At 36.6% G+C, this 25,000-nt stretch overlaps 1 protein-coding gene and 1 long non-coding RNA gene across 3 annotated transcripts in view; one reads left to right on the top strand and one right to left on the bottom strand.

The window, feature by feature from the left end:
* The window catches only part of LOC140679672 (uncharacterized), a 19,147-nt gene extending 12,727 nt beyond the window's left edge, over positions 1-6,420 (bottom strand). For both annotated transcript variants that reach the window (XR_012051038.1, XR_012051039.1), the window contains exon 1: positions 6,274-6,420. This is a non-coding gene — a long non-coding RNA (uncharacterized lncRNA). The remainder of the gene's footprint in view (positions 1-6,273) is intronic.
* A 22-nt stretch (positions 6,421-6,442) lies between these two features.
* The window catches only part of bet1 (Bet1 golgi vesicular membrane trafficking protein), a 20,020-nt gene continuing 1,462 nt past the window's right edge, over positions 6,443-25,000 (top strand). Inside the window, exons 1-3 of the mRNA XM_061983241.2 lie at positions 6,443-6,588; positions 9,436-9,542; positions 12,777-12,833. Coding sequence (XP_061839225.1) covers positions 6,570-6,588; positions 9,436-9,542; positions 12,777-12,833 — 183 coding nt within the window. The 5' untranslated portion in view covers positions 6,443-6,569. The remainder of the gene's footprint in view (positions 6,589-9,435; positions 9,543-12,776; positions 12,834-25,000) is intronic.

Genomic DNA, 25,000 nt, shown 5'->3' with positions numbered 1-25,000 from the left:
CACAGGATATTTCTACTCAATTTATGGCAGTCACGTTTGAAAAGTGTTCCAAGTAAACAGTGTCAATGCAGCTGAGAAGCAACATCACAGCAATTCCATCCCATAATAACATGTTACACCCGCCAGAGGAGATGAGGGCGGGTTACTTCCCAAACGGAGCGTGTGATCGGAGGAAAAAGCACAATCTTGTGAGTGAAATGAGAAGACAAAGCTTGTTCAGAGAATTGTTACAACTGCAAAACTTCTATATTTTATAGCTCAGAGCTGTCAAAGTCCAAGGAGAAGATAGAGTCTGGGTGGGTCTGGGTCACACAAAGTACCATATTTTTCCGACTATAAGTTGCAGTTTTTTTCATAGTTTGGCCAGGCTCCAGTGAGACTTATATGTTTTATTCCTTCTTTATTATGCATTTTCGGCAGGTGCGACTTATACTCCATTGCGATTTATACTCCGAAAAATACAGTACTCATTTCAGAATAGGGATTATTGATTAGAGTCTGAGTAATAATCAAAGTCTCACAAATATTATGCATTGATTAATTCCACGACAATAAATGTATAAAGTCTAGTGCTGTGAAATTATAACTTTTTGATTTGGATTAATCATGATTAATCACAGGTTAGTACTCACTTGCAAAATGTAAAATGCCTTTTAAAAAAGATTTAAATTATGGAAAAAAATGAACATATACAATAATAAATGTATAACATTTAGTGCTGTGAAACTTTTTTTTTTTTTTTTTTTAATAATGATTAATCACAGGTTAGTACTCACTTGCAAAATGTAAAATACCTTTAAAAAAAAGATTTAAATTATTGAAAAAAATTCACATATACAACAATAAATGTATAACATTTAGTGCTGTCAAATTATTATTTTTTTTAATCAAATTTATCACACTTTTTGATTTGGAATAATCATGATTAATCACAGGTTAGTACTCACTTGCAAAATACCTTTAAAAAAAAGATTACAATTATTGAAAAAAATGAGCATATGCAACAATAAGTGTATAAAATTTAGTGCTGTGAATTTTTTTTTTTTTTTTAATCAAATTAATCACACTTTTTGATTTGGATTAATAATGATTAATCACAGGTTAGTACTCACTTGCAAAATGTAAAATACCTTTAAAAAAAAAGATTTAAATTATTGAAAACAATTAACATATACAACAATAAATGTATAACATTTAGTGCTGTCAAATTATTATTTTTTTAAATCAAATTTATCACACTTTTTGATTTGGAATAATCATGATTAATCACAGGTTAGTACTCACTTGCAAAATACCTTCAAAAAAGATTTAAATTATTGAAAAAAATGAGCATATGCAATAATAAATGTATAAAATTTAGTGCTGTGAAATTATTAGTATTTTCTTTTAAATCAAATTAATCACAATTTTTTATTTGGATTAATAATTATTAATCACAGGTTAGTACTCACTTACAAAATGTAAAATACATTTTTTTTTAAAGATTTAAATTATGGAAAAAAATGAACATATACAACAATAAATGTATAAAATTTAGTGCTGTCAAATTATTATAAAAAAAAAAAAATCTAATTTATTAAAATGTTTGATTTGGAATCATCATGATTAATCACAGGTTAGTACTCACTTGCAAAATACCTTTAAAAAGATTTAAATTATTGGAAAAAAATGAGCATGTACAACAATAAATGCATACAATTTAGTGGTGTGATATTATTTTTTTTAATCAAATTAATCAAACTTTTTGATTTGGATTAAAATAATGATTGATTACAGGTTAGTACTCACTTGCAAAATGTAAAATACCTTCAAAAAAATAATGATTTGAATTATGGAAAAAAATGAACATATACAGCAATAAATGTATAAAATTTTGTGCTGTTAAATTATTTATTTATTTTTTAAATCAAATTTATCACACTTTGATTTGGATTAATCATGATTAATCACAGGTTAGTACTCACTTGCAAAATACCTTTAAAAAAAAGATTACAATTATTGAAAAAAATGAGCATATGCAACAATGAGTGTATACAATTTAGTGCTGTGAAATTATTATTTTTTTTAATCAAATTAATCACACTTTTTGATTTGGATTAATAATGATTAATCACAGGTTAGTACTCACTTGCAAAATGTAAAATACCTTTAAAAAAAAAAAGATTTAGATTATTGAAAAAATTAACATATACAACAATAAATGTATACATTTTTGTGGTGTCAAATTATTATTTTTTTTAATCAAATGTATCACACTTTTTGATTCGGATTAATCATGATTAATCACAGGTTAGTACTCACTTGCAAAATACCTTAAAAAAAGATTTAAATTATTGAAAAAAATGAGCATATGCAATAATACATGTATACAATTTAGTGTTGTCAAATTATTATTAAAAAAAAAATCTAATTTATTAAAATGTTTGATTTGGAATCATCATGATTAATCACAGGTTAGTACTCACTTGCAAAATACCTTAAAAAAGATTTAAATTATTGGAAAAAAATGAGCATATACAACAATAAATGTACACAATTTAGTGGTGTGATATTATTTTTTTTAATCAAATTAATCAAACTTTTTGATTTGGATTAAAATAATGATTGATTACAGGTTAGTACTCACTTGCAAAATGTAAAATACCTTCAAAAAAATAATGATTTGAATTATGGAAAAAAATGAACATATACAGCAATAAATGTATAAAATTTAGTGCTGTTAAATTATTTATTTATTTTTTAAATCAAATTTATCACACTTTGATTTGGATTAATCATGATTAATCACAGGTTAGTACTCACTTGCAAAATACCTTTAAAAAAAAGATTACAATTATTGAAAAAAATGAGCATATGCAACAATAAGTGTATAAAATTTAGTGCTGTGAAATTATTTATTTTTTTAATCAAATTAATCACACTTTTTGATTTGGATTAATAATGATTAATCACAGGTTAGTACTCACTTGCAAAATGTAAAATACCTTTAAAAAAAAAAAAAAAGATTTAGATTATTGAAAAAATTAACATATACAACAATAAATGTATACATTTTTGTGCTGTCAAATTATTATTATTTTTTAATCAAATGTATCACACTTTTTGATTCGGATTAATCATGATTAATCACAGGTTAGTACTCACTTGCAAAATACCTTAAAAAAAGATTTAAATTATTGAAAAAAATGAGCATATGCAATAATACATGTATACAATTTAGTGTTGTCAAATTATTATAAAAAAAAAAAAAATCTAATTTATTAAAATGTTTGATTTGGAATCATCATGATTAATCACAGGTTAGTACTTACTTGCAAAATACCTTAAAAAAAGATTTAAATTATTGAAAAAAATTAGCATATGCAATAATAAATGTATAAAATTTAGTGCTGTGAAATTATTAGTATTTTCTTTTAAATCAAATTAATCACACTTTTTGATTTGGATTAATAATGACTAATCACAGGTTAGTACTCACTTGCAAAATGTAAAATACCTTTAAAAAAAAAAAAAGATTTAGATTATTGAAAAAATTAACATATACAACAATAAATGTATACATTTTTGTGCTGTCAAATTATTATTATTTTTTAATCAAATGTATCACACTTTTTGATTCGGATTAATCATGATTAATCACAGGCTAGTACTCACTTGCAAAATACCTTTAAAAAAATTTAAATTATTGAACAAAATGAACATATACAATAATAAATGTATACAATTTAGTGCTGTGAAATATATATATTTTAAAATCAAATTAATTACACTTTTTTATTTTGATTAATAATGATTAATCCCAGGTTAGTACTCAATGTAAAATACCTTAAAAAAAAAAAGATTTAAATTATGGAAAAAAATTAACATATACAACAATAAATGTATAAAATGTAGTGCTGTCAAATTATAATTATTTTTTAATTAAATTTATCACACTTTTTGATTTGGAATAATCATGATTAATCACAGGTTAGTACTCACTTGCAAAATGTAAAATACCTTTAAAAAAAGATTTAAATTATGGAAAAAATGAACATATACAATAATAAATGTATACAATTTAGTGCTGTGATTTTTTTGTATTCAAATTAATCACACTTTTTGATTTGGATTAATAATGATTAATCACAGGTTAGTACTCACTTTCAAAATGTAAAATACCTTTAAGAAAAAAAGATTTAAATTATGGGAAAAAATTAACAATTACAACAATAAATGTATACAATTTAGTGCTGTCAAATTATTATTTTTGTGAATCAAATTCATCACACTTTTTGATTTGGAATCATCATGATTAATCACAGGTTAGTACTCACTTGCAAAATACCTTAAAAAAAGATTTAAATGATTGAAAAAAATGAGCATTTGCAACAATAAATGTATAAAATTTAGTGCTGTGATTTTTTTAAAATTCTAATTAATCACACTTTTTGATTTGGATTAATAATGATTAATCACGGGTTAGTACTCACTTGCAAAATGTAAAATACCTTTAAAAAAAGATTTAAATTATGGAAAAAACTTAACATACAACAATAAATGTATACAATTTAGTGCTATCAAATTATTATTATTTAAAAAAATCAAATTTATCACAATTTTCATGATTAATCACAGGTCAGTACTCACTTGCAAAATACCTTTAAAAAAGATTTTAATAATTGAAAAAAATGAACATATACAACAATAAATGTATAAAATTTAGTGCTGTGAAATATATATATATATATATATATATATATATATATATATATATATATATATATATATATATATATATATATATATATATATTTTAAATCGAATTAATCACACTTTTTTATTTCGATTAATAATGATTAATCCCAGGTTAGTACTCACTTGCAAAATGTAAAATACCTTTTTTGAAAAAAAGATTTAAATTATGGAAAAAAATTAACATATACAACAATAAATGTATAACATCTAGTGCTGTCAAAAAATTTTTTTTTTTAAATTAAATCTATCACACTTTTTGATTTGGAATAATCATGATTAATCACAAGTTAGTACTCACTTGCAAAATACCTTAAAAAATATATTGAAAAAAATGAACATATACAACAATAAATGTATACAATTTAGTACTGTGAAATATATATATTTTTAAATCAAATTAATCACACTTTTTTATTTCGATTAATAATGGTTAATCACAAGTTAGTACTTACTTGCAAAATGTAAAATACTTTCAAAATAATTATTTAAATTATGGAAAAAAATGAACATATACAACAATAAATGTATAAAATTTAGTGCTGTCAAATTTTTTTTTTAATCAAATTTATCACACTTTGATTTGGTTTAATCATGATTAATCACAGGTTAGTACTCACTTGCAAAATACCTTTAAAAAAAAAAGATTTAAACTATTGAAAAAAATGAGCATATGCAACAATAGATGTATAAAATTTAGCGCTGATGAAATTATTATTTCATTATCACAGATAATGCAAAATTAATAAACAATGTCCCCACAAAGAAGGATAAAAACTACTGAAATAGTCTTGATTGCTAAAACAAAGTAGATGCGGGAAATATCGCTCAAAGGAAGACATGAAACTGCTACAGGAAAATACCAAAAAAAGAGAAAAAGCCACCAAAATAGGAGCGCAAGACAAGAAGTAAAACACTACACACAGGAAAACAGCAAAAAAAAGTCCAAATAAGTCAGGGTGTGATGTGACAGGTGGTGACAGTACACCTACTTTGAGACAAGAGCTATAGTGATGCATGCTTGGTCATATCCAACAATTGCGACAACGACTTTTTACTGTCAACTGAGTTTAGTTTTGCATTTTTTTAAACGCAAAAAATGTGCCTTGGCTCAAAAAAGGTTGAGGCAACATTTTTTTCTACATAAATGTTGATTTATGAAAGTAAGGCCTACATTTTCTAATTGGCTTAATGGCTTACAATTATCAATCAAATCTTGGAGAATGATTAAGAGTACAAAAGCCCTTAAATTGATATCTGTGTTAAAAACATTTAAAATGATTTAGGTATCCCTTTTTGTCCTTTTTATTATTATTTATTAATATTTATTACTCTCTGTAATTGCTTTTGTTTTCTTTCCTTGTTGAAAGTGTATTTACTGTTGCGTGAATTATAAATGTATGTTTGTTGTTCAATTAAAAAATACAAAAAAATGGTATGAAACCTTAGCTTAACTCATGTTGCTGCTAAACATAAACACTAGAACAAACTACAGCATCTGTAATAATCATTTTGATCATATTTCATGGAATTACTTACATAGTTGTTTGGAGATGTGTACTTAATTGTACGCAGCTGTGGATGCTCAATCGCGTCTCTTTAGTTTTGTCCCTCCTCGGCGTCCGTATGATGACGTATTATATGTCTCCTGAGTTTTGTCCCTCCTCGGCGTCCGTATGATGACGTGTCATCTGTCGACGTGCACCGGAAGTGACGATCCTTGTAAAAACAGAAGCCGATTTCACATTTCTAAGTGTGATTTCCATCTTTTTTCCCCCGCATAAATTCCACACAAAGGGAGAGTTGTAAGACAACATTAACGTCAGGGATCCACCATGAGGCGCACAGGTTTGGGTGAGAAAACTGAGACGTGTTTTTTTTTTTTTAACGAACGCCTGCTTTGTTGTTGAGCTTAGATAGCAGACTCAGGATCAGTTTTAATTTGACTCGGTAGGCTGTGATCTTGTTAAATGTCAAAATAAACATTAACTTGAGCTTAGATAGCAGACTCAGGATCAGTTTTAATTTGACTCGGTAGGCTGTGATCTTGTTAAATGTCAAAATAAACATTAACTTGAGCTTAGATAGCAGACTCAGGATCAGTTTTAATTTGACTCGGTAGGCTGTGATCTTGTTAATTGTCAAAATAAACATTAACTTGAGCTTAGATAGCAGACTCAGGATCAGTTTTAATTTGACTCGGTAGGCTGTGATCTTGTTAATTGTCAAAATAAACATTAACTTGAGTTTAGATAGCAGACTCAGGATCAGTTTTAATTTGACTCGGTAGGCTGTGATCTTGTTAAATGTCAAAATAAACATTAACTTGAGCTTAGATAGCAGACTCAGGATCAGTTTTAATTTGACTCGGTAGGCTGTGATCTTGTTAAAAGTCAAAATAAACATTAACTTGAGCTTAGATAGCAGACTCAGGATCAGTTTTAATTTGACTCGGTAGGCTGTGATCTTGTTAAATGTCAAAATAAACATTAACTTGAGCTTAGATAGCAGACTCAGGATCAGTTTTAATTTGACTCGGTAGGCTGTGATCTTGTTAAATGTCAAAATAAACATTAACTTGAGCTTAGATAGCAGACTCAGGATCAGTTTTAATTTGACTCGGTAGGCTGTGATCTTGTTAATTGTCTAAATAAACATTAACTTGAGCTTAGATAGCAGACTCAGGATCAGTTTTAATTTGACTCGGTAGGCTGTGATCTTGTTAAATGTCAAAATAAACATTAACTTGAGCTTAGATAGCAGACTCAGGATCAGTTTTAATTTGACTCGGTAGGCTGTGATCTTGTTAATTGTCAAAATAAACATTAACTTGAGCTTAGATAGCAGACTCAGGATCAGTTTTAATTTGACTCGGTAAACTGTGATCTTGTTAAATGTCAAAATAAACATTAACTTGAGCTTAGATAGCAGACTCAGGATCAGTTTTAATTTGACTCGGTAGGCTGTGATCTTGTTAAATGTCAAAATAAACATTAACTTGAGTTTAGATAGCAGACTCAGGATCAGTTTTAGTTTGACTCGATAGGTTGTGATCTTGTTAATTGTCAAAATAAACATTAACTTGAGCTTAGATAGCAGACTCAGGATCAGTTTTAATTTGACTCGGTAGGCTGTGATCTTGTTAAATGTCAAAATAAACATTAACTTGAGCTTAGATAGCAGACTCAGGATCAGTTTTAATTTGACTCGGTAGGCTGTGATCTTGTTAAATGTCAAAATAAACATTAACTTGAGCTTAGATAGCAGACTCAGGATCAGTTTTAATTTGACTCGGTAGGCTGTGATCTTGTTAAATGTCAAAATAAACATTAACTTGAGCTTAGATAGCAGACTCAGGATCAGTTTTAATTTGACTCGGTAGGCTGTGATCTTGTTAAAAGTCAAAATAAACATTAACTTGAGCTTAGATAGCAGACTCAGGATCAGTTTTAATTTGACTCGGTAGGCTGTGATCTTGTTAATTGTCAAAATAAACATTAACTTGAGCTTAGATAGCAGACTCAGGATCAGTTTTAATTTGACTCGGTAGGCTGTGATCTTGTTAATTGTCAAAATAAACATTAACTTGACCTTAGATCGCAGACTCAGGATCAGTTTTAATTTGACTCGATAGGCTGTGATCTTGTTAAATGTCAAAATAAATAATTTGACTCGATAGGCTGTGATCTTGTTAAATGTCAAAATAAACATTAACTTGAGCTTAGATAGCAGACTCAGGATCAGTTTTAATTTGACTCGGTAGGCTGTGATCTTATCAAAGTCAAAATAAACATTAACTTGAGCTTAGATAGCAGACTCAGGATCAGTTTTAATTTGACTCGGTAGGCTGTGATCTTGTTAATTGTCAAAATAAACATTAACTTGAGCTTAGATAGCAGACTCAGGATCAGTTTTAATTTGACTCGGTAGGCTGTGATCTTGTTAAATGTCAAAATAAACATTAACTTGAACTTAGATAGCAGACTCAGGATCAGTTTTAATTTGACTCGGTAGGCTGTGATCTTGTTAATTGTCAAAATAAACATTAACTTGAGCTTAGAAAGCAGACTCAGGATCAGTTTTAATTTGACTCGGTAGGCTGTGATCTTGTTAAATGTCAAAATAAACATTAACTTGAGCTTAGATAGCAGACTCAGGATCAGTTTTAATTTGACTCGGTAGGCTGTGATCTTGTTAAAAGTCAAAATAAACATTAACTTGAGCTTAGATAGCAGACTCAGGATCAGTTTTAATTTGACTTGGTAGGCTGTGATCTTATCAAAGTCAAAATAAACATTAATTTGAGCTTAGATAGCAGACTCAGGATCAGTTTTAATTTGACTTGGTAGGCTGTGATCTTATCAAAGTCAAAATAAACATTAATTTGAGCTTAGATAGCAGACTCAGGATCAGTTTTAATTTGACTCGGTAGGCTGTGATCTTGTTAAATGTCAAAATAAACATTAACTTGAGCTTAGATAGCAGACTCAGGATCAGTTTTAATTTGACTCGGTAGGCTGTGATCTTGTTAAAAGTCAAAATAAATATGAACTCGAATATAAACACGTACTTATATGTGCAAGGCTAATAAATAAGAGTTCAGATTAAAGCAAAAAAAAAAAGATGATGACGTGAACATGAGTTACATCACTTCAACGTGCATTTGCGTGAAAATGTCAACCATTTTTTTCCATTGTGAAGGTGATGGAGGACCTGGGAACTATGCAGCGAGTGGCTACAGTGTGTACGAGGAGGAGAATGAACACTTACAAGAGGGACTGCGAGCCAAAGTCACCGCTTTGAAAAGTGTAAGGACGTTCAAACTCGCCTTTAACAACAGTTGCATTCGCCGTGGTTGTATAAGCAGGGGCGGCAAAACATTAAGGGCCACGTTGCAGTTCGGAGAGCCGCTTCTTACAGGGACCATAGTCTATAACAGGGGTGTCAAACTTGTTTTCATGGAGGGCCACGTCACAGTCATGGCTGCTTTGTAACAGTGAATGTAAGAATATAAAAGTATTATTGCTAGCCGATATATGCTTTAAAATGTAATATCGGAAATTATCGGTATCGTTTTTTGTTTTTTTTAATTAAATCAACATAAAAAACACAAGATACACTTACAATTAGTGCACCATCTGTTATTGATATTGTGGTTCCTACATTATATATCAATACAGTCTGCAAGGGATACAGTCCGTAAGCACACATGATTGTGCGTGCTGCTGCTCCACTAATAGTACTAACCTTTAACACTTCATTTGACTCATTTTCATTTATTACTAGTTTCTATGTAACTGTTTTTATATTGTTTTACTTTCTTTGTTATTCAAGAAAATGTTTTTAATTTATTTATCTTATTTTATTTTATTAAAAAAGGACCTTATCTTCACCATACCTGGTTGTCCAAATTAGGCATAATAAAGTGTTAATTCCACCACTGTATATATCGGTATCAGTTGATATCTGTATCTGTAATTAAAGAGTTGGACAATATCAGAATATCGGCAAAAAGCCTTTATCGGACATCCCTAATTATTGCCTATGCAATTGGTTATTTGATTTGTGTAGGTTCAAATAGATGGATAACTAAGTCAAGGTGGCGAGCAGATGTTTCAGTATTTATTGTTATTTTAACAAACTATCATTTGGTATATAATAATTAGGGGTTCTAAAAAATGTTTTTTTTTTATCACATTCAAATCCTGATTTTTTTAAAGTAATTTTCAAAAATCTATATACCGTATTTTCCGCACCATAAGGCGCCCTGGGTTATAAGCCGCGCCTTCAATGAACGGCATATTTCAAAACTTTGTCCACCTATAAGCCGCCCCGTGTTATAAGCCGCATCTAACTGCGCTAAAGGAATGTCAAAAAAACAGTCAGATAGGTCAGTCAAACTTTAATAATATATTAAAAACCAGCGTGATGTGGGCGCGCATGGAGTCGTATATCAACATGGACGGAGCTGCGTGAAAAAAGCCACCCGGCCTCTTCGCGTAAACTTCCCTTAACCACTCGCTCATCTTTTCTTCATCCATCCATCCCTTCGAGTTAGCTTTTATGATGACGCCGGCTGGAAAGGTCTCTTTTGGCAAGGTCTTCCTTTTGAATATCACCATGGGTGGAAGTTTCTGGCCATTAGCATGGCAAGCTAGAACCACAGTGAAGGATGACTTCTCATTCCCTGTGGTGCGAATATTCACCGTACGTGCTCCCGTTGTATCCACAGTGCGGTTCACAGGAATATCAAAAGTCAGTGGAACCTCGTCCATGTTGATAATGTTCTCTGGCCGGATCTTTTTTTCAGCTATCTTGTTTTTACAATATGCACGGAAAGTAGCCAGCTTTTCTTGAAAGTCTTTAGGCAGTTGCTGTGAAATAGTAGTCCGTGTGCGGATGGAGAGATTGCGTCTTTTCATGAACCGGAAACCTGTCGCTTAGTAGGAGCCATTTTGTGGTCTTTACAGATGTAAACACACAAAGGAAATGAAACGTAATATCCGCGCGCTTCTTCTTCTTCTACGCGGGCGGGTGGTTGCTTACAGTAGAAGAAGAAGCGCTTCCTGTTCTATGGGGGCGGGTGCTTACCTTGGCGGTTGCTTGCGTAGAAGAAGAAGCACTTCCTCTTCTACGGGGAAAAAAGATGGCGGCTGTTTACCGTAGTTGCGAGACCGAAACTTTATGAAAATGAATCTTAATATTAATCCATATATAAAGCGCACCGGGTTAAAAGCCGCACTGTCAGCTTTTGAGTAAATTTGTGGTTTTTAGGTGCGGCTAATAGTGCCGAAAATACGGTATATATTTTTTGGGACGAATTAAAAAAACAAGTACATTTGTGGGCCATCTCTATGCTTACTTGGTGCACGTATGTGTCATACGTCAGCAACCAAAAGGAGGTTTTGTAAGCTGTTTTGTCAAGAAGGTGTTATTATTATACCAAATAATACGATACAAATATCAGTTTGAATGGAGAATGGTGTTGAATCGAGTATGAATCAAATCCTCACCCCCAAGATTCGGAATCGAATGGCGAGGTGTCCAAAGATTCACAGAAATAACAATTGAATATTTGTATATATATATAATTTCATATATTACATGTTTTTTCTGTCAAAATGAAAACATTTAGTAAGAAAGATAAATTATGCACATCATTTTCAGGCTTTGGCGGACCACATTAAATGACGTGTCGGGCTCCCGGGTCTTGAGTTTGACACGTGTGGTCTATAAGAATCCTAATGTATGCCTCATTATGTTGTTACACTATTTCCTATGGATTTAATTATTCCATTTTTTCGCGTATAAATTTATGGATAACGTAGTTGCTTGTAAAATCTTAAGTCAGGGGGACACGTATATTATTCTAACAAATGTTTGGAATATGCAGTATGTTCATACAGTCCTCACAACTTTTTCCAGGGCTGCATATGGAAAAGTCAAAGCATATATATATATATATATATATATATATATATATATATATATATATATATATATATATATATATATATATATATATAAAAAATGCTGAAAACAAACATTACATATATTTAAAGACATAATTTAGAGTCATCTTTGTGTTACAGGTGACAGTAATTATTACAGTGGCAAAGAAACAACAGTAAAAATGACAAAAAGCAGAAATGTTAACTACAAATAATACACAATAAAAACAAAGCTGACCTTAAGTTTTGCCTTTAAATATAATGTCTGTTTTAATTGTTTTTTTCTATTGCAAAATAATTTTTTTTAAATATATTATAATGGATGGATGGTCAAAATGTTAGCGTTTTGTTGCATTACATCACTACATTTTTTATTGTTTTGTTTTTATCCAACAATGTCCGACTGTGTTGATGCGATTTAATAGACACGCAATTGTATGCAAAACATGCATTTTTATCTGTCAATGTTGAAAGAACAAAAAAGTTTAGTAAGAAATATGAAGTGCTTTATTGAAGCACTTTATTTTCAGGCTTTCACACACGTGCTTTGATGTTTTATGCTAATTGGATTGTTTTCCTATTTGTTTTCAGCTGTCTATCGACATAGGAACGGAAGTGAAGTACCAAAATAAAATGTTGGACGACATGGTAAGTTTGTAACACCGTATTTCAAAATAAAAGCACTTAAGACTAATAGGCACTAACAATGTGTGTGCAAGAGAGTTTGTATGCATCATTAAATTAATTGGTGACATTCCTTTTAAATATGACAGACATCAAAGTCCTTAGGGTGTCAAAATGTTTTGTTTTTTTTGCTCAAATTTCTCAAACTATTGCCCTAAACAAAAATATCAATATATTTGTGATCCTTTTGATCAGATAATTTCACATGAGTGAAATACTTTATACAAATTGAAAACGGTTGCTCAAAAGGCATTTAACAAAAATGACACATGTAGTATTTTTGTTTAGGGCTGAAGTTAATTGAGAGGTTTGTGAAAAAAAAAAAAAAAAAAAAATGTATCAAATGTTTTTATGCACTTTGAAAGATAAAAAACTCAAAACAGAATTTATGTTTTGTTTGGATTTGGGGTTTTGTCGAAAAACAGCCATTAAATTTTACACCAGTGAAAGAAAAACATTTACATTAATTATAAAAAAGTACGGTGACAACAAATATTACAGTCAGCCATTGTCCCGTGATTAAGAAAAACATGCACAAGCACTGTAGGTTTTCACGTTAAAAACAATTGTTTAAAAGTTGTTTTTTTTGGGAAATTTAGAATAGTTAAACTGCAGTCATTATTGTAATATTTGTAAATGTTTAAATTGAATTTGTCAATTTATGACGAGGGTTTATGATTGACATCATGGAATACAGTGGTACTGAATGTTGGGTAAATGATTGTGTGGCACACTCACTGGCTGTATTGACACTGCCAATAAGCTGGGTGTTTCAGAATAGCGCCATCTGCTGAATTAAAAACATCACTACATTCGACCTATAAATAAAATTGCTAAAAATGTAGGGGAAAAAAACATACCTTAAAAGGAACTTAGTTCCATTGTTGTTTGGACTTCTTCCAGTAGGAGCTGTCACTCATAAGACTTCACAGCAGCAGTATCAGTCACGTTTTTTTTTTTCTTAAAGGGGAACATTATCACAATTTCAGAATGGTTAAAACCATTAAAAATCAGTTCCCAGTGGCTTATTATATTTTTCGAAGTTTTTTTCAAAATTCCACGCAATATCCCTAAAAAAAGCTTCAAAGTGCCTGATTTTAACCATCGTTATATACACCCGTCCATTTTCCTGTGACGTCACCTAACCAATCTGGCGCCCTAGGCAAGATTTTAGGTGGCGCCCCCCCACATCGGCAGTGAAGTGTATATACTCACAAGAAACCGAATAGCTTTGTCTTTGACCTTTTTTTTTTTTACTTACAACTATACCTCATATATAAAGGGGTGGAAAAGTGACTATTACCTGCAGGGCAAACATTAGCTAACCAGAAGGCAATAACAATGTAAACAAAAAACACCTGCTTAAAAGATCTAATACAAATGTCCCTGAGGAATGTAAGGTGGGAGTACTGTAATTACCTAACGTTACATTATTATTTTCCATAACAATTTAGCCCCCTCCACAATATTAACCCGACGTTAAAACAGAACTAGCTATTTATTGATTAGCAATTGCCGAATCATGTAACATTAGCTTAATGCTAAAAAGCCGGGTACTATCACATTCTGTAACAGACAAATAATTTCATGTTCGGCTCACCTACCTGCTACCTCTGTCTTTTCTCGTTTCTCCTCCTCTTCTTTTCTCTTTTTTCTTCCCTGGGCACCTGACAGTTTTGGCCGTTTTGACATCTTGTGTTGATTTTTTGATGTGGTGACGTCCAAAAAGAGTCATGATACGGGAAGGGAGGGGGCGCACCGTGCGGGGGGAGAAGGGGGGGAAGGGGGCGTAATGTTGTAACAAATAATATTTCTATTAAATAGGCTTTACTTTGCATTTTAATTAACGTGAGATTATTTTTTGTATTTAGAAATAATAGTACCAACTTTTTCTTTTTTTTTCTCCAACATTTGTGGCACTGGCGTGGCGCCCCCTGATGGACGGCGCCCTTAGCATTTGCCTATACGGCCTATGCCACGGGCCGGCCCTGCGTCACATAGTGATGCCAACACAAACAAACATGGCGGAAAGAACAGCAAGCTATAGCGACATTAGCTCGGATTCAGACTCGGATTTCAGCGGCTTAAGCGATTCAACAGATTACGCAGGTATCGAAACGGATGGTTGTAGTGTGGAGGCAGGTAGCGAAAACCAAATTGAAGAAGAAACTGAAGCTATTGAGCCGTATCGGTTTGAACCGTATGCAAGCGAAACCGACGAAAACGACACGGGAGAAAGCGAGGACGAATTCGGCGATCGCCTTCTAACCAACGATTGGTATGTGTTTGTTTGGCATTAAAGGAAACTAACAACTATGAACTAGGTTTACAGCATATGAAATACATTTGGCAACAACATGCACTTTGAGAGTGCAGACAGCCCAGTTTTCATCAATTAATATATTCTGTAGACATACCCTCATGTCAGCAGGCCAGGGAAGCTAGGGTGGATATTCTTCTCTTGATCATCTTCGGTGGCATAAGGGACGGTGTGAGCCAAGACATCCAGGGGGTTTAGCTCGCTCGTCTGCGGGAACAAACTGCCGCCATTGCTTGCCGTGCTACCGAGGTCCTTTGTCCCTGAATTGCTCACACACTCGGGCAGATTCAATGGGGGTCTGGCGGCAGATTTCTTTGACTTTATCGTTGGAAATGCATCTGCTTTGAGCAGGCCCGGCCCTAACCAATCTGGCGCCCTAGGCAAGATTTTAGGTGGCGCCCCCCCACATCGGCAGTGAAGTGTATACACTCACAAGAAACCGAATAGCTTTTTCTTTGACCTTTTTTTTTTTTTACTTACAACTATACCTAATATATAAAGGGGTGGAAAAGTGACTATTACCTGCAGGGCAAACATTAGCTAACCAGAAGGCAATAACAATGTAAACAAAAAACACCTGCTTAAAAGATCTAATACAAATGTCCCTGAGGAATGTAAGGTGGGAGTACTGTAATTACCTAACGTTACATTATTATTTTCCATAACAATTTAGCCCCCTCCACAATATTAACCCGACGTTAAAACAGAACTAGCTATTTATTGATTAGCAATTGCCGAATCATGTGACATTAGCTTAATGCTAAAAAGCCAGGTTACTATCACATTCTGTAACAGACAAATAATTTCATAATTTTTCTCCTCCTCTTCTTTTCTCTTTTTTCTTCCCTGGGCACCTGACAGTTTTGGCCGTTTTGACATCTTGTGTTGATTTTTTGATGTGGTGACGTCCGAAAAGAGTCATGATACGGGAAGGGAGGGGGCGCACCGTGCGGGGGGGCGTAATGTTGTAACAAATAATATTTCTATTAAATAGGCTTTACTTTGCATTTTAATTAACGTGGGATTATTTTTTGTATTTAGAAATAATAGTACCAACTTTTTCTTTTTTTTTCTCCAACATTTGTGGCACTGGCGTGGCGCCCCCTGATGGACGGCGCCCTTAGCATTTGCCTATACGGCCTATGCCACGGGCCGGCCCTGCGTCACATAGTGATGCCAACACAAACAAACATGGCGGAAAGAACAGCAAGCTATAGCGACATTAGCTCGGATTCAGACTCGGATTTCAGCGGCTTAAGCGATTCAACAGATTACGCATGTATTGAAACGGATGGTTGTAGTGTGGAGGCAGGTAGCGAAAACCAAATTGAAGAAGAAACTGAAGCTATTGAGCCGTATCGGTTTGAACCGTATGCAAGCGAAACCGACGAAAACGACACGGGAGAAAGCGAGGACGAATTCGGCGATCGCCTTCTAACCAACGATTGGTATGTGTTTGTTTGGCATTAAAGGAAACTAACAACTATGAACTAGGTTTACAGCATATGAAATACATTTGGCAACAACATGCACTTTGAGAGTGCAGACAGCCCAGTTTTCATCAATTAATATATTCTGTAGACATACCCTCATGTCAGCAGGCCAGGGAAGCTAGGGTGGATATTCTTCTCTTGATCATCTTCGGTGGCATAAGGGACGGTGTGAGCCAAGACATCCAGGGGGTTTAGCTCGCTCGTCTGCGGGAACAAACTGCCGCCATTGCTTGCCGTGCTACCGAGGTCCTTTGTCCCTGAATTGCTCACACACTCGGGCAGATTCAATGGGGGTCTGGCGGCAGATTTCTTTTGACTTTATCGTTGGAAATGCATCTGCTTTGAGTGTCGCAGGATATCCACACATTCTTGCCATCTCTGTCGTAGCATAGCTTTCGTCGGTAAACAAACGTCCAATTTCTTGCCACTTTGGCATCTTTGGGCCACTGGTGCAACTTGAATCTGTCCCTGTTGGTGTTGTTACACCCTCCGACAACACACCGACGAGGCATGATGTCTCCAAGGTACGGAAAACAGTCGAAAAAACGGAAAATAACAGAGCTGATTTGACTCGGTGTTTGAGAAAATGACGGATTGCTCCGAGAGCGAATATTAGAAAGGCGTTTAATTCGCCAAAATTCACCCATTTAGAGTTCGGAAATCGGTAAAAAAAATATATGGTCTTTTTTTCTGCAACATCAAGGTATATATTGACGCTTACATAGGTCTGGTGATAATGTTCCCCTTTAAAGTGATCGAGGTACACAGTTCCATAACGCATCCATGCTACCGTATCATGTAACCTCAGTTCATCATTAGTAACAAACTATTCCGAGAGGTCCAACAAAGACGGCGTGTACTAAAACTTAAGAAAAAATGTATCTGTTGGACACCCACAAATATCAACACAAAACGTGTTATTAGTTTTTACATGCAGAAAACACTGTGAAATACATATAAATGAAGAATAAAAAGGATAACATATAACATGACTTTTACCTTAATTGGAGAAGACGTCCATGAGCAGGGCCACGCAGACGCCACCTGTGTACACATTTTTAAATACAACAGTGCTGGCACTTGCACCTCTGTTTGGCCCCATGGTGGCTTATTTTGCAGTCGTGCTCAAAAAACGTTGCGTGAGATTCTTTAGGCACGAAAGACAAGTGTGCAAACTAGAGATGCGCGGATAGGCAATTATTTCATCCGCAACCGCATCACAAAAGTCGTCAACCATCCGCCATCCACCCGAACTAACATTTAATCAAAACCGCACCCGCCCGCCATCCGCCACCCGCCCGTTGTTATATATCTAATATAGACGATGCAAGGCATTAGTGAGGTTATAAAGCTTTTGCCTGTTAAAGAAAGGAGACTGATCCAATGTAGCAGAGACATTCAATGCGTGCCACGCTGTCACGGCCCAGACGCACACCAGTGCGCAATCATCTGCGTTCTATCTTGTTTTAACATCCTGTGGCACTCTTCCGGGATCACGGCGGACGAAACCGCTCATGCTCAGGGTGTTTGTGGAGGTTCGGGGTTTTTGCACAAATGTGATGCACCACGTTAGATGTCCCGGTTTTGTGACTGTCGTAGACATAAACAGCGTCACAGCTCTTGCAAATCACGTAGCCAGCATTGCTATCATCCTGATTTACAACCTCATAAAAACGAGTCCACGCTGAACTTTTCTGGCCTTTTTTTCCCCCTGGTCTTTAGTATTCCCTTTTTTAGTTTGTCGCGTACCACGTTTGCTGCCATCTCTTTTTTTTTTCTTCTTCTTCTTATGCTGCGGTGCCTGCTCGTTTTTCGTATGTGGGTAACAACATTTAACTATGTATATATATTTCCGAATTGGTTTAACTGCCACCCGCCTGAATCTATTTAAAATCTAATTTTTTTTAATTTCAACCGCCCGACCCGACCCGCGGATAAAATCTAATTTTTTTTTATTTCAACCGCCCGACCCGCGGATAATCCGCGGACTCTGCGGTTGTGTCCGCAAACCGCGCATTTCTAGTGCAAACAGTTTATTATGTGCAATATTTGGCGGTGTGAAATTGAGACTTTGTATTAAAACAGGCTTCCTGCAGGCATCAGCAAATCTAATTTAATGCTTGGACTTAAAAAAACAACTTTAATGCCCATGTCCTGATGCAGTTTATTATATAGAGTCAAAAGCAGACAAAATTGTAAGAATTTGATTATATTAATGTAGAATAGTTGAAACGTTTACAATAACTGTGGCCGAATTAATCCTTGTGTGGTGTTCGGGTCTGTGGGACCCGTTTTCATTTTTTCTTAAAAAAAAAAAAAAGATACAATTAATTAATTTTTCAAACTGAGACTCACTGACTTTGGCTCATTTTCTGTGAAGAACATATATCAGAATACATATTTAATGACCACACACCCCGCCTACACATTTATATTACATATAAGATGTCCGGGTCCACTGGACCCGAAGTGTGGAAATTGATGTTCTGTGTACCACACACACACACACACACACACACACACACACACACACACACGCACACACAGCAGGCCTAGACAGGAGGAGGACAGAGTGTAGGTACTAGAGATGCGCGGAATAGGCAATTATTTCATCCGCAACCGCATCAGAAAGTCGTCAACCATCCGCCATTCACCCGTTCTAACATTTGATCAGAACCGCACCCGCCCGCACCCGCCCGTTGTTATATATCTAATATAGACGATGCAAGGCATTAGTGAGGTTATAAAGCTTTTGCCTGTTAAAGAAAGGAGACTGATCCAATGCAGCACAGACATTCGCGTGCCACGCTGTCACGACCCAGACGCACACCAGTGCGCAATCATATGGGAGCCGCGCTGAGCGCACCTCCAAGCGCGTCTCGCTGCCGGCGACGGCCGGGTATATGGGCCCGACGTTCCAGCGCTATCCATTTTCAGGGCTAGTTGATTCGTCAGGTGGGTTGTTACACACTCCTTAGCGGGTTCCGACTTCCATGGCCACCGTCCTAGCTGCTGTCTATATCAACCAGGGTGAGCCCCACCCCTTTCGTGAGCGCACTGCGCGCGGAGTGACCCCTGTTACGCGCCCCCGGCAACAGGGGTGGCGGGCAGGTAAGCTGCGCGGGCGGAGCGCGCGGAGTGACCCCTGTTACGATCCCCCGGCCACGGGGGTGGCGGGCAGGTAAGCTGCTTACCTGCTGCGCGTGACACCGGCCGCGGCGAAGGCGGACGAAGCGGGGTGTCGGTGCGGTGGGCGCGGACCCTGGACTTCTCGCGGATCGCCTCAGCTACGGCTCCCGGTGGGGCCCTCTCGGGGGAAGGGGCCTCGGTCCCGGACCCCGGCGAGGCGTCGGGGGCCTTCTCCGCTCCGTAAAAGTGTCCATCTCTTTTTTTTTTTTCTTCTGTTGTGGCATATGCTGCAGGTGCCTGCTCGTTTTTCGTATGTGGGTAACAACATTTAACTATGTATATATATTTCCCAATTGGTTTAACTGCCACCCGCCTGAATCTATTTAAAATCTAATTTTTTTTAATTTCAACCGCCCGACCCGACCCGACCCGACCTGCGGATAAAATCTAATTTTTTTAAATTTCATCCGCCCGATCCGCGGATAATCCGCGGACTCCGCGGTTGTGCCCGCAAACCGCGCATCTCTACCGTGGACATTGTATTTAATGCCTTTTAAGTTTTGGCACAATCCATGCAATGACTTGTATGCCTTTTTAAAAACCCGCCAAAAACCAGGGCAATATTTTGTCACTATGAAAACCAACTGTAATAGTTTTGTGTTCTGCATGTTCACACAAGAAATATTACATGTAATAATTCCATTGAAATGATGAAAAAACATTCATAAAGTGTGCAGTAAATCTAAATATAACGCTGAATCTTATTTATTCAAATTCAAAGCTGTGTTTACTTAACAAACCAAGAACCATAAGGCGCACTTAAAATCCTTTCATTTTCTCAAAACTCGACAGTGCGCCTTGTAACCCGGTGCGCCTAATGTACGGAATCATTTTGGTTGTGCTTACCGACCTCGAAGCTATTGTATTTGGTACATGGTGAAATGATAAGTGTGACCAGTAGAAGGTAGTCACACATAAGAGATATGTGTAGACTGCAATATGACTCAAGTAAACAACACCAACATTTTATATGTTCCATTGAAAATATAGAACATTACACACAGCGACTTCCGGACGGCTTCGAAGCGATTCTGGACCACCATCCGCCGCCTCAGGAAGGGGAAGCAGTGCACTACCAACACCGTGTATGGTGCGGATGGTGTTCTGCTGACCTCGACTGCGGAAGTTGTGGATCGGTGGAGGGAATACTTCGAAGACCTCCTCAATCCCACCAACACGTCTTCCTATGAGGAAGCAGTGCCTGGGGAATCTGTGGTGGGCTCTCCTATTTCTGGGGCTGAGGTAGTTAAAAAGCTCCTCGGTGGCAAGGCCCCAGGGGTGGATGAGATCCGCCCGGAGTTCCTTAAGGCTCTGGATGCTGTGGGGCTGTCTTGGTTGACAAGACTCTGCAGCATCGCGTGGACATCGGGGGCAGTACCTTTGGATTGGCAGACCGGGGTGGTGGTTCCTCTCTTTAAAAAGGGGAACCGTAGGGTGTGTTCTAACTATCGTGGGATCACACTGCTCAGCCTTCCCGGTAAGGTCTATTCAGGTGTACTGGAGAGGAGGCTACGTCGGATAGTCGAACCTCGGATTCAGGAGGAACAGTGTGGTTTTCGTCCTGGTCGTGGAACTGTGGACCAGCTCTATACTCTCGGCAGGGTCCTTGAGGGTGCATGGGAGTTTGCCCAACCAGTCTACATGTGCTTTGTGGACTTGGAGAAGGCATTCGACCGTGTCCCTCGGGAAGTCCTGTGGGGAGTGCTCAGAGAGTATGGGGTTTCGGACTGTCTGATTGTGGCGGTCCGCTCCCTGTATGATCAGTGTCAGAGCTTGGTCCGCATTGCCGGCAGTAAGTCGGACACGTTTCCGGTGAGGGTTGGACTCCGCCAAGGCTGCCCTTTGTCACCGATTCTGTTCATAACTTTTATGGACAGAATTTCTAGGCGCAGTCAAGGCGTTGAGGGGATCTGGTTTGGTGGCTGCAGGATTAGGTCTCTGCTTTTTGCAGATGATGTAGTCCTGATGGCTTCATCTAGCCAGGATCTTCAGCTCTCACTGGATCGGTTCGCAGCTGAGTGTGAAGCGACTGGAATGAGAATCAGCACCTCCAAGTCCGAGTCCATGGTTCTCGCCCGGAAAAGGGTGGAGTGCCATCTCCGGGTTGGGGAGGAGATCTTGCCCCAAGTGGAGGAGTTCAAGTACCTCGGAGTCTTGTTCACGAGTGAGGGAAGAGTGGATCGTGAGATCGACAGGCGGATCGGTGCGGCGTCTTCAGTAATGCGGACGCTGTATCGATCTGTGTGGTGAAGAAGGAGCTGAGCCGGAAGGCAAAGCTCTCAATTTACCGGTCGATCTACGTTCCCATCCTCACCTATGGTCATGAGCTTTGGGTTATGACTGAAAGGACAAGATCACGGGTACAAGCGGCCGAAATGAGTTTCCTCCGCCGGGTGGCGGGGCTCTCCCTTAGAGATAGGGTGAGAAGCTCTGTCATCCGGGGGGAGCTCAAAGTAAAGCTGCTGCTCCTTCACATCGAGAGGAGCCAGATGAGGTGGTTCGGGCATCTGGTCAGGATGCCACCCGAGCGCCTCCCTAGGGAGGTGTTTAGGGCACGCCCGACCGGTAGGAGGCCACGAGGAAGACCCAGGACACGTTTGGAAGACTATGTCTCCCGGCTGGCCTGGGAACGCCTCGGGATCCCCCGGGAGGAGCTGGTCGAAGTGGCTGGGGAGAGGGAAGTCTGGGCTTCCCTGCTTAATTAAGCTGCTGCCCCCGCGACCTGACCTCGGATAAGCGGAAGAAGATGGATGGATGGATGGATTACACACAGCGCTCAAAAATCTATCAAAATGTTTTAGTAGGACTTTGGTAAGCTATGAAGCCACACGGCTTGATGGATTGTACTATGCTTCAACATAGGAGTATTATTATGGTGTGTGTATAAGGTAAGACATATTATCTGGTGTTTTGTTTCACAATATTATGCAAAATAAACTTTTCTTACCTTCTTGTACCTGCTGATCTGTATTTGGGATCTGCATAAGTCCTGAAAATTTGCACGCTTCCGCCTTTGTAGTGCGATAAGCTTCTTCTTTTTCTCTATCTTCTTGTTATGTGACATTGCTTCTCCTCTGTTGCCATTTCTAATATAAAGTAGTGTAAAGTTCTTACTTATATCTGTCAGTAAACCCGCCATGAAAGCGCTAAAACATACCGGTGTAGTGTTGAATGTAAATAAAACGGCGCATCCTGAAGCGACTGTCAGAAAGTGACTTGAAGATGATGTGTAAAACATCATCTACGCAACATTTTGACCAAATAAACATCATTACATGTTATGTAGAGCAGTGTTTTTCAACCTTTTTGGAGCTAAGGCACATTTTTTGCGCTGGAAAAAAATGCGGAGGCACACCACCAGCAGAAATCATTAAAAAACTAAACTCAGTTGACAGGAAAAAGTCGTCGTCACAATTGTTGGATATGACTTTAAAGCATAACCAAGCAGCTCTTGTCTCAAAGTAGGTGTACTGTCACCACCTGTCACACCACACCCTGACTTATTTGGACTTTTTTTGCTGTTTTCCTGTGTGTAGTGTTTTACTTCTTGTCTTGCGCTCCTATTTTGGTGGCTTTTTCCTCTTGTCTTCCTTTGAGCGATATTTCCCGCATCTACTTTGTTTTAGCAATCAAGAATATTTCAGTTGTTTTTATCCTTCTTTGTGGGGACATTGTTGATTGTCATGTCATGTTCGGATGTACATTGTCTTTGCTCCACAGTAAGTCTTTGCTGTCGTCCAGCATTCTGTTTTTGTTTACTTTGTAGCCAGTTCAGTTTTAGTTTGGTTCTGCATAGCCTTCCCCTAAGCTTCAATGCATTTTCTTAGGGGCACTCACCTTTTGTTTATTTTTGGTTTAAGCATTAGACACTTTTTTTACCTGCACCCTGCCTCCCGCTGTTTCCGACATCTACAAAGCAATTTAATTCGCCAAAATTCACCCATTTAGAGTTCGGAAATCGGTTAAAAAAAAATATGGTCTTTTTTCTGCAACATCAAGGTATATATTGACGCTTACATAGGTCTGGTGATAATGTTCCCCTTTAAGCATTAAACACCTTTTACCTGCACACTTTGCCAAGGGCCACCTGGGGTAACAGTAATAAAGGGGTTAACCTCCTAGTGCCCCAAGACCCCATAGAGGAGCCTCCGCTGCCGGATGCACTTTAACGTCATGCCCAGGACACTTTTGCATAATATTGTGAAACAAAACATAGATAATATGTCTGCTAATAGGTGCCATTTTGCAGTCCTTATACACACACCATAATAATACTCGTATGTTGACAATCCATCAAAGGGTGTGGCTTCATAGCTTACCAAAGTTGCACTAAAACATTTTGACAGATTTTCAGCGCCGTGTGTAATATTCTATATTCTCAATGGAACATTTAAAGTCATGGTGTTGTTTATAAGCGTCATCCTGCAGTCTACACGTTTCTATTATGTGTGACTACCATCTACTGGTCACACTTACAGTATCATTACACCATGTACCAAATAAAATAGCTTCGAGGTCGGTATCCAAAACCAGAATTATTCTGAACATTAAGCGCACCGACACTCAGCAACAACATCATCATTTTGCAAAAAATATTTTTAACCCAAATAGGTGAAATTAGATAATCTCCCACGGCACACCAAACTGTATCCATATGGTTGAAAAACACCACAAGGAAGTCTTTTACATTTAGAAAATAATAATAATATAACTTCCTTTAATGCGCCTTATAATCCGTTGCGCCTTTTGTATGAAACTAGACCTGAATAGACCCGCTCGTCGGCAGAGCGCCTTAAAATCCGGTGCGCCCTATGCAGAGGTGGGTAGAGTAGCCAGAAATTGTACTCAAGTAAGAGTACTGTTACTTTAGAGATTTATTACTCAAGTAAAAGTAAGGAGTAGTCACCCAAATATTTACTTGAGTAAAAGTAAAAAGTATGTTGTGAAAAAACTACTCAAGTACTGAGTAACTGATGAGTAACATACACACTCATATCACATATATATATATATATATATATATATATATATATATATACATTTATATGTATTTATTTTGCTGTTTTTGTTTACATGTTAAAGGTGTTTTAATGAATATACATGCATGTTTAACATATAGATTCCTTTCT

Source organism: Nerophis lumbriciformis, linkage group LG21, assembly GCF_033978685.3.
Source record: "Nerophis lumbriciformis linkage group LG21, RoL_Nlum_v2.1, whole genome shotgun sequence".
NCBI classification, from domain to species: Eukaryota; Metazoa; Chordata; class Actinopteri; order Syngnathiformes; family Syngnathidae; genus Nerophis; species Nerophis lumbriciformis.
Note: the sequence above shows the minus strand (reverse complement) of the source record. Positions and strands in the feature narration are given on the sequence as shown.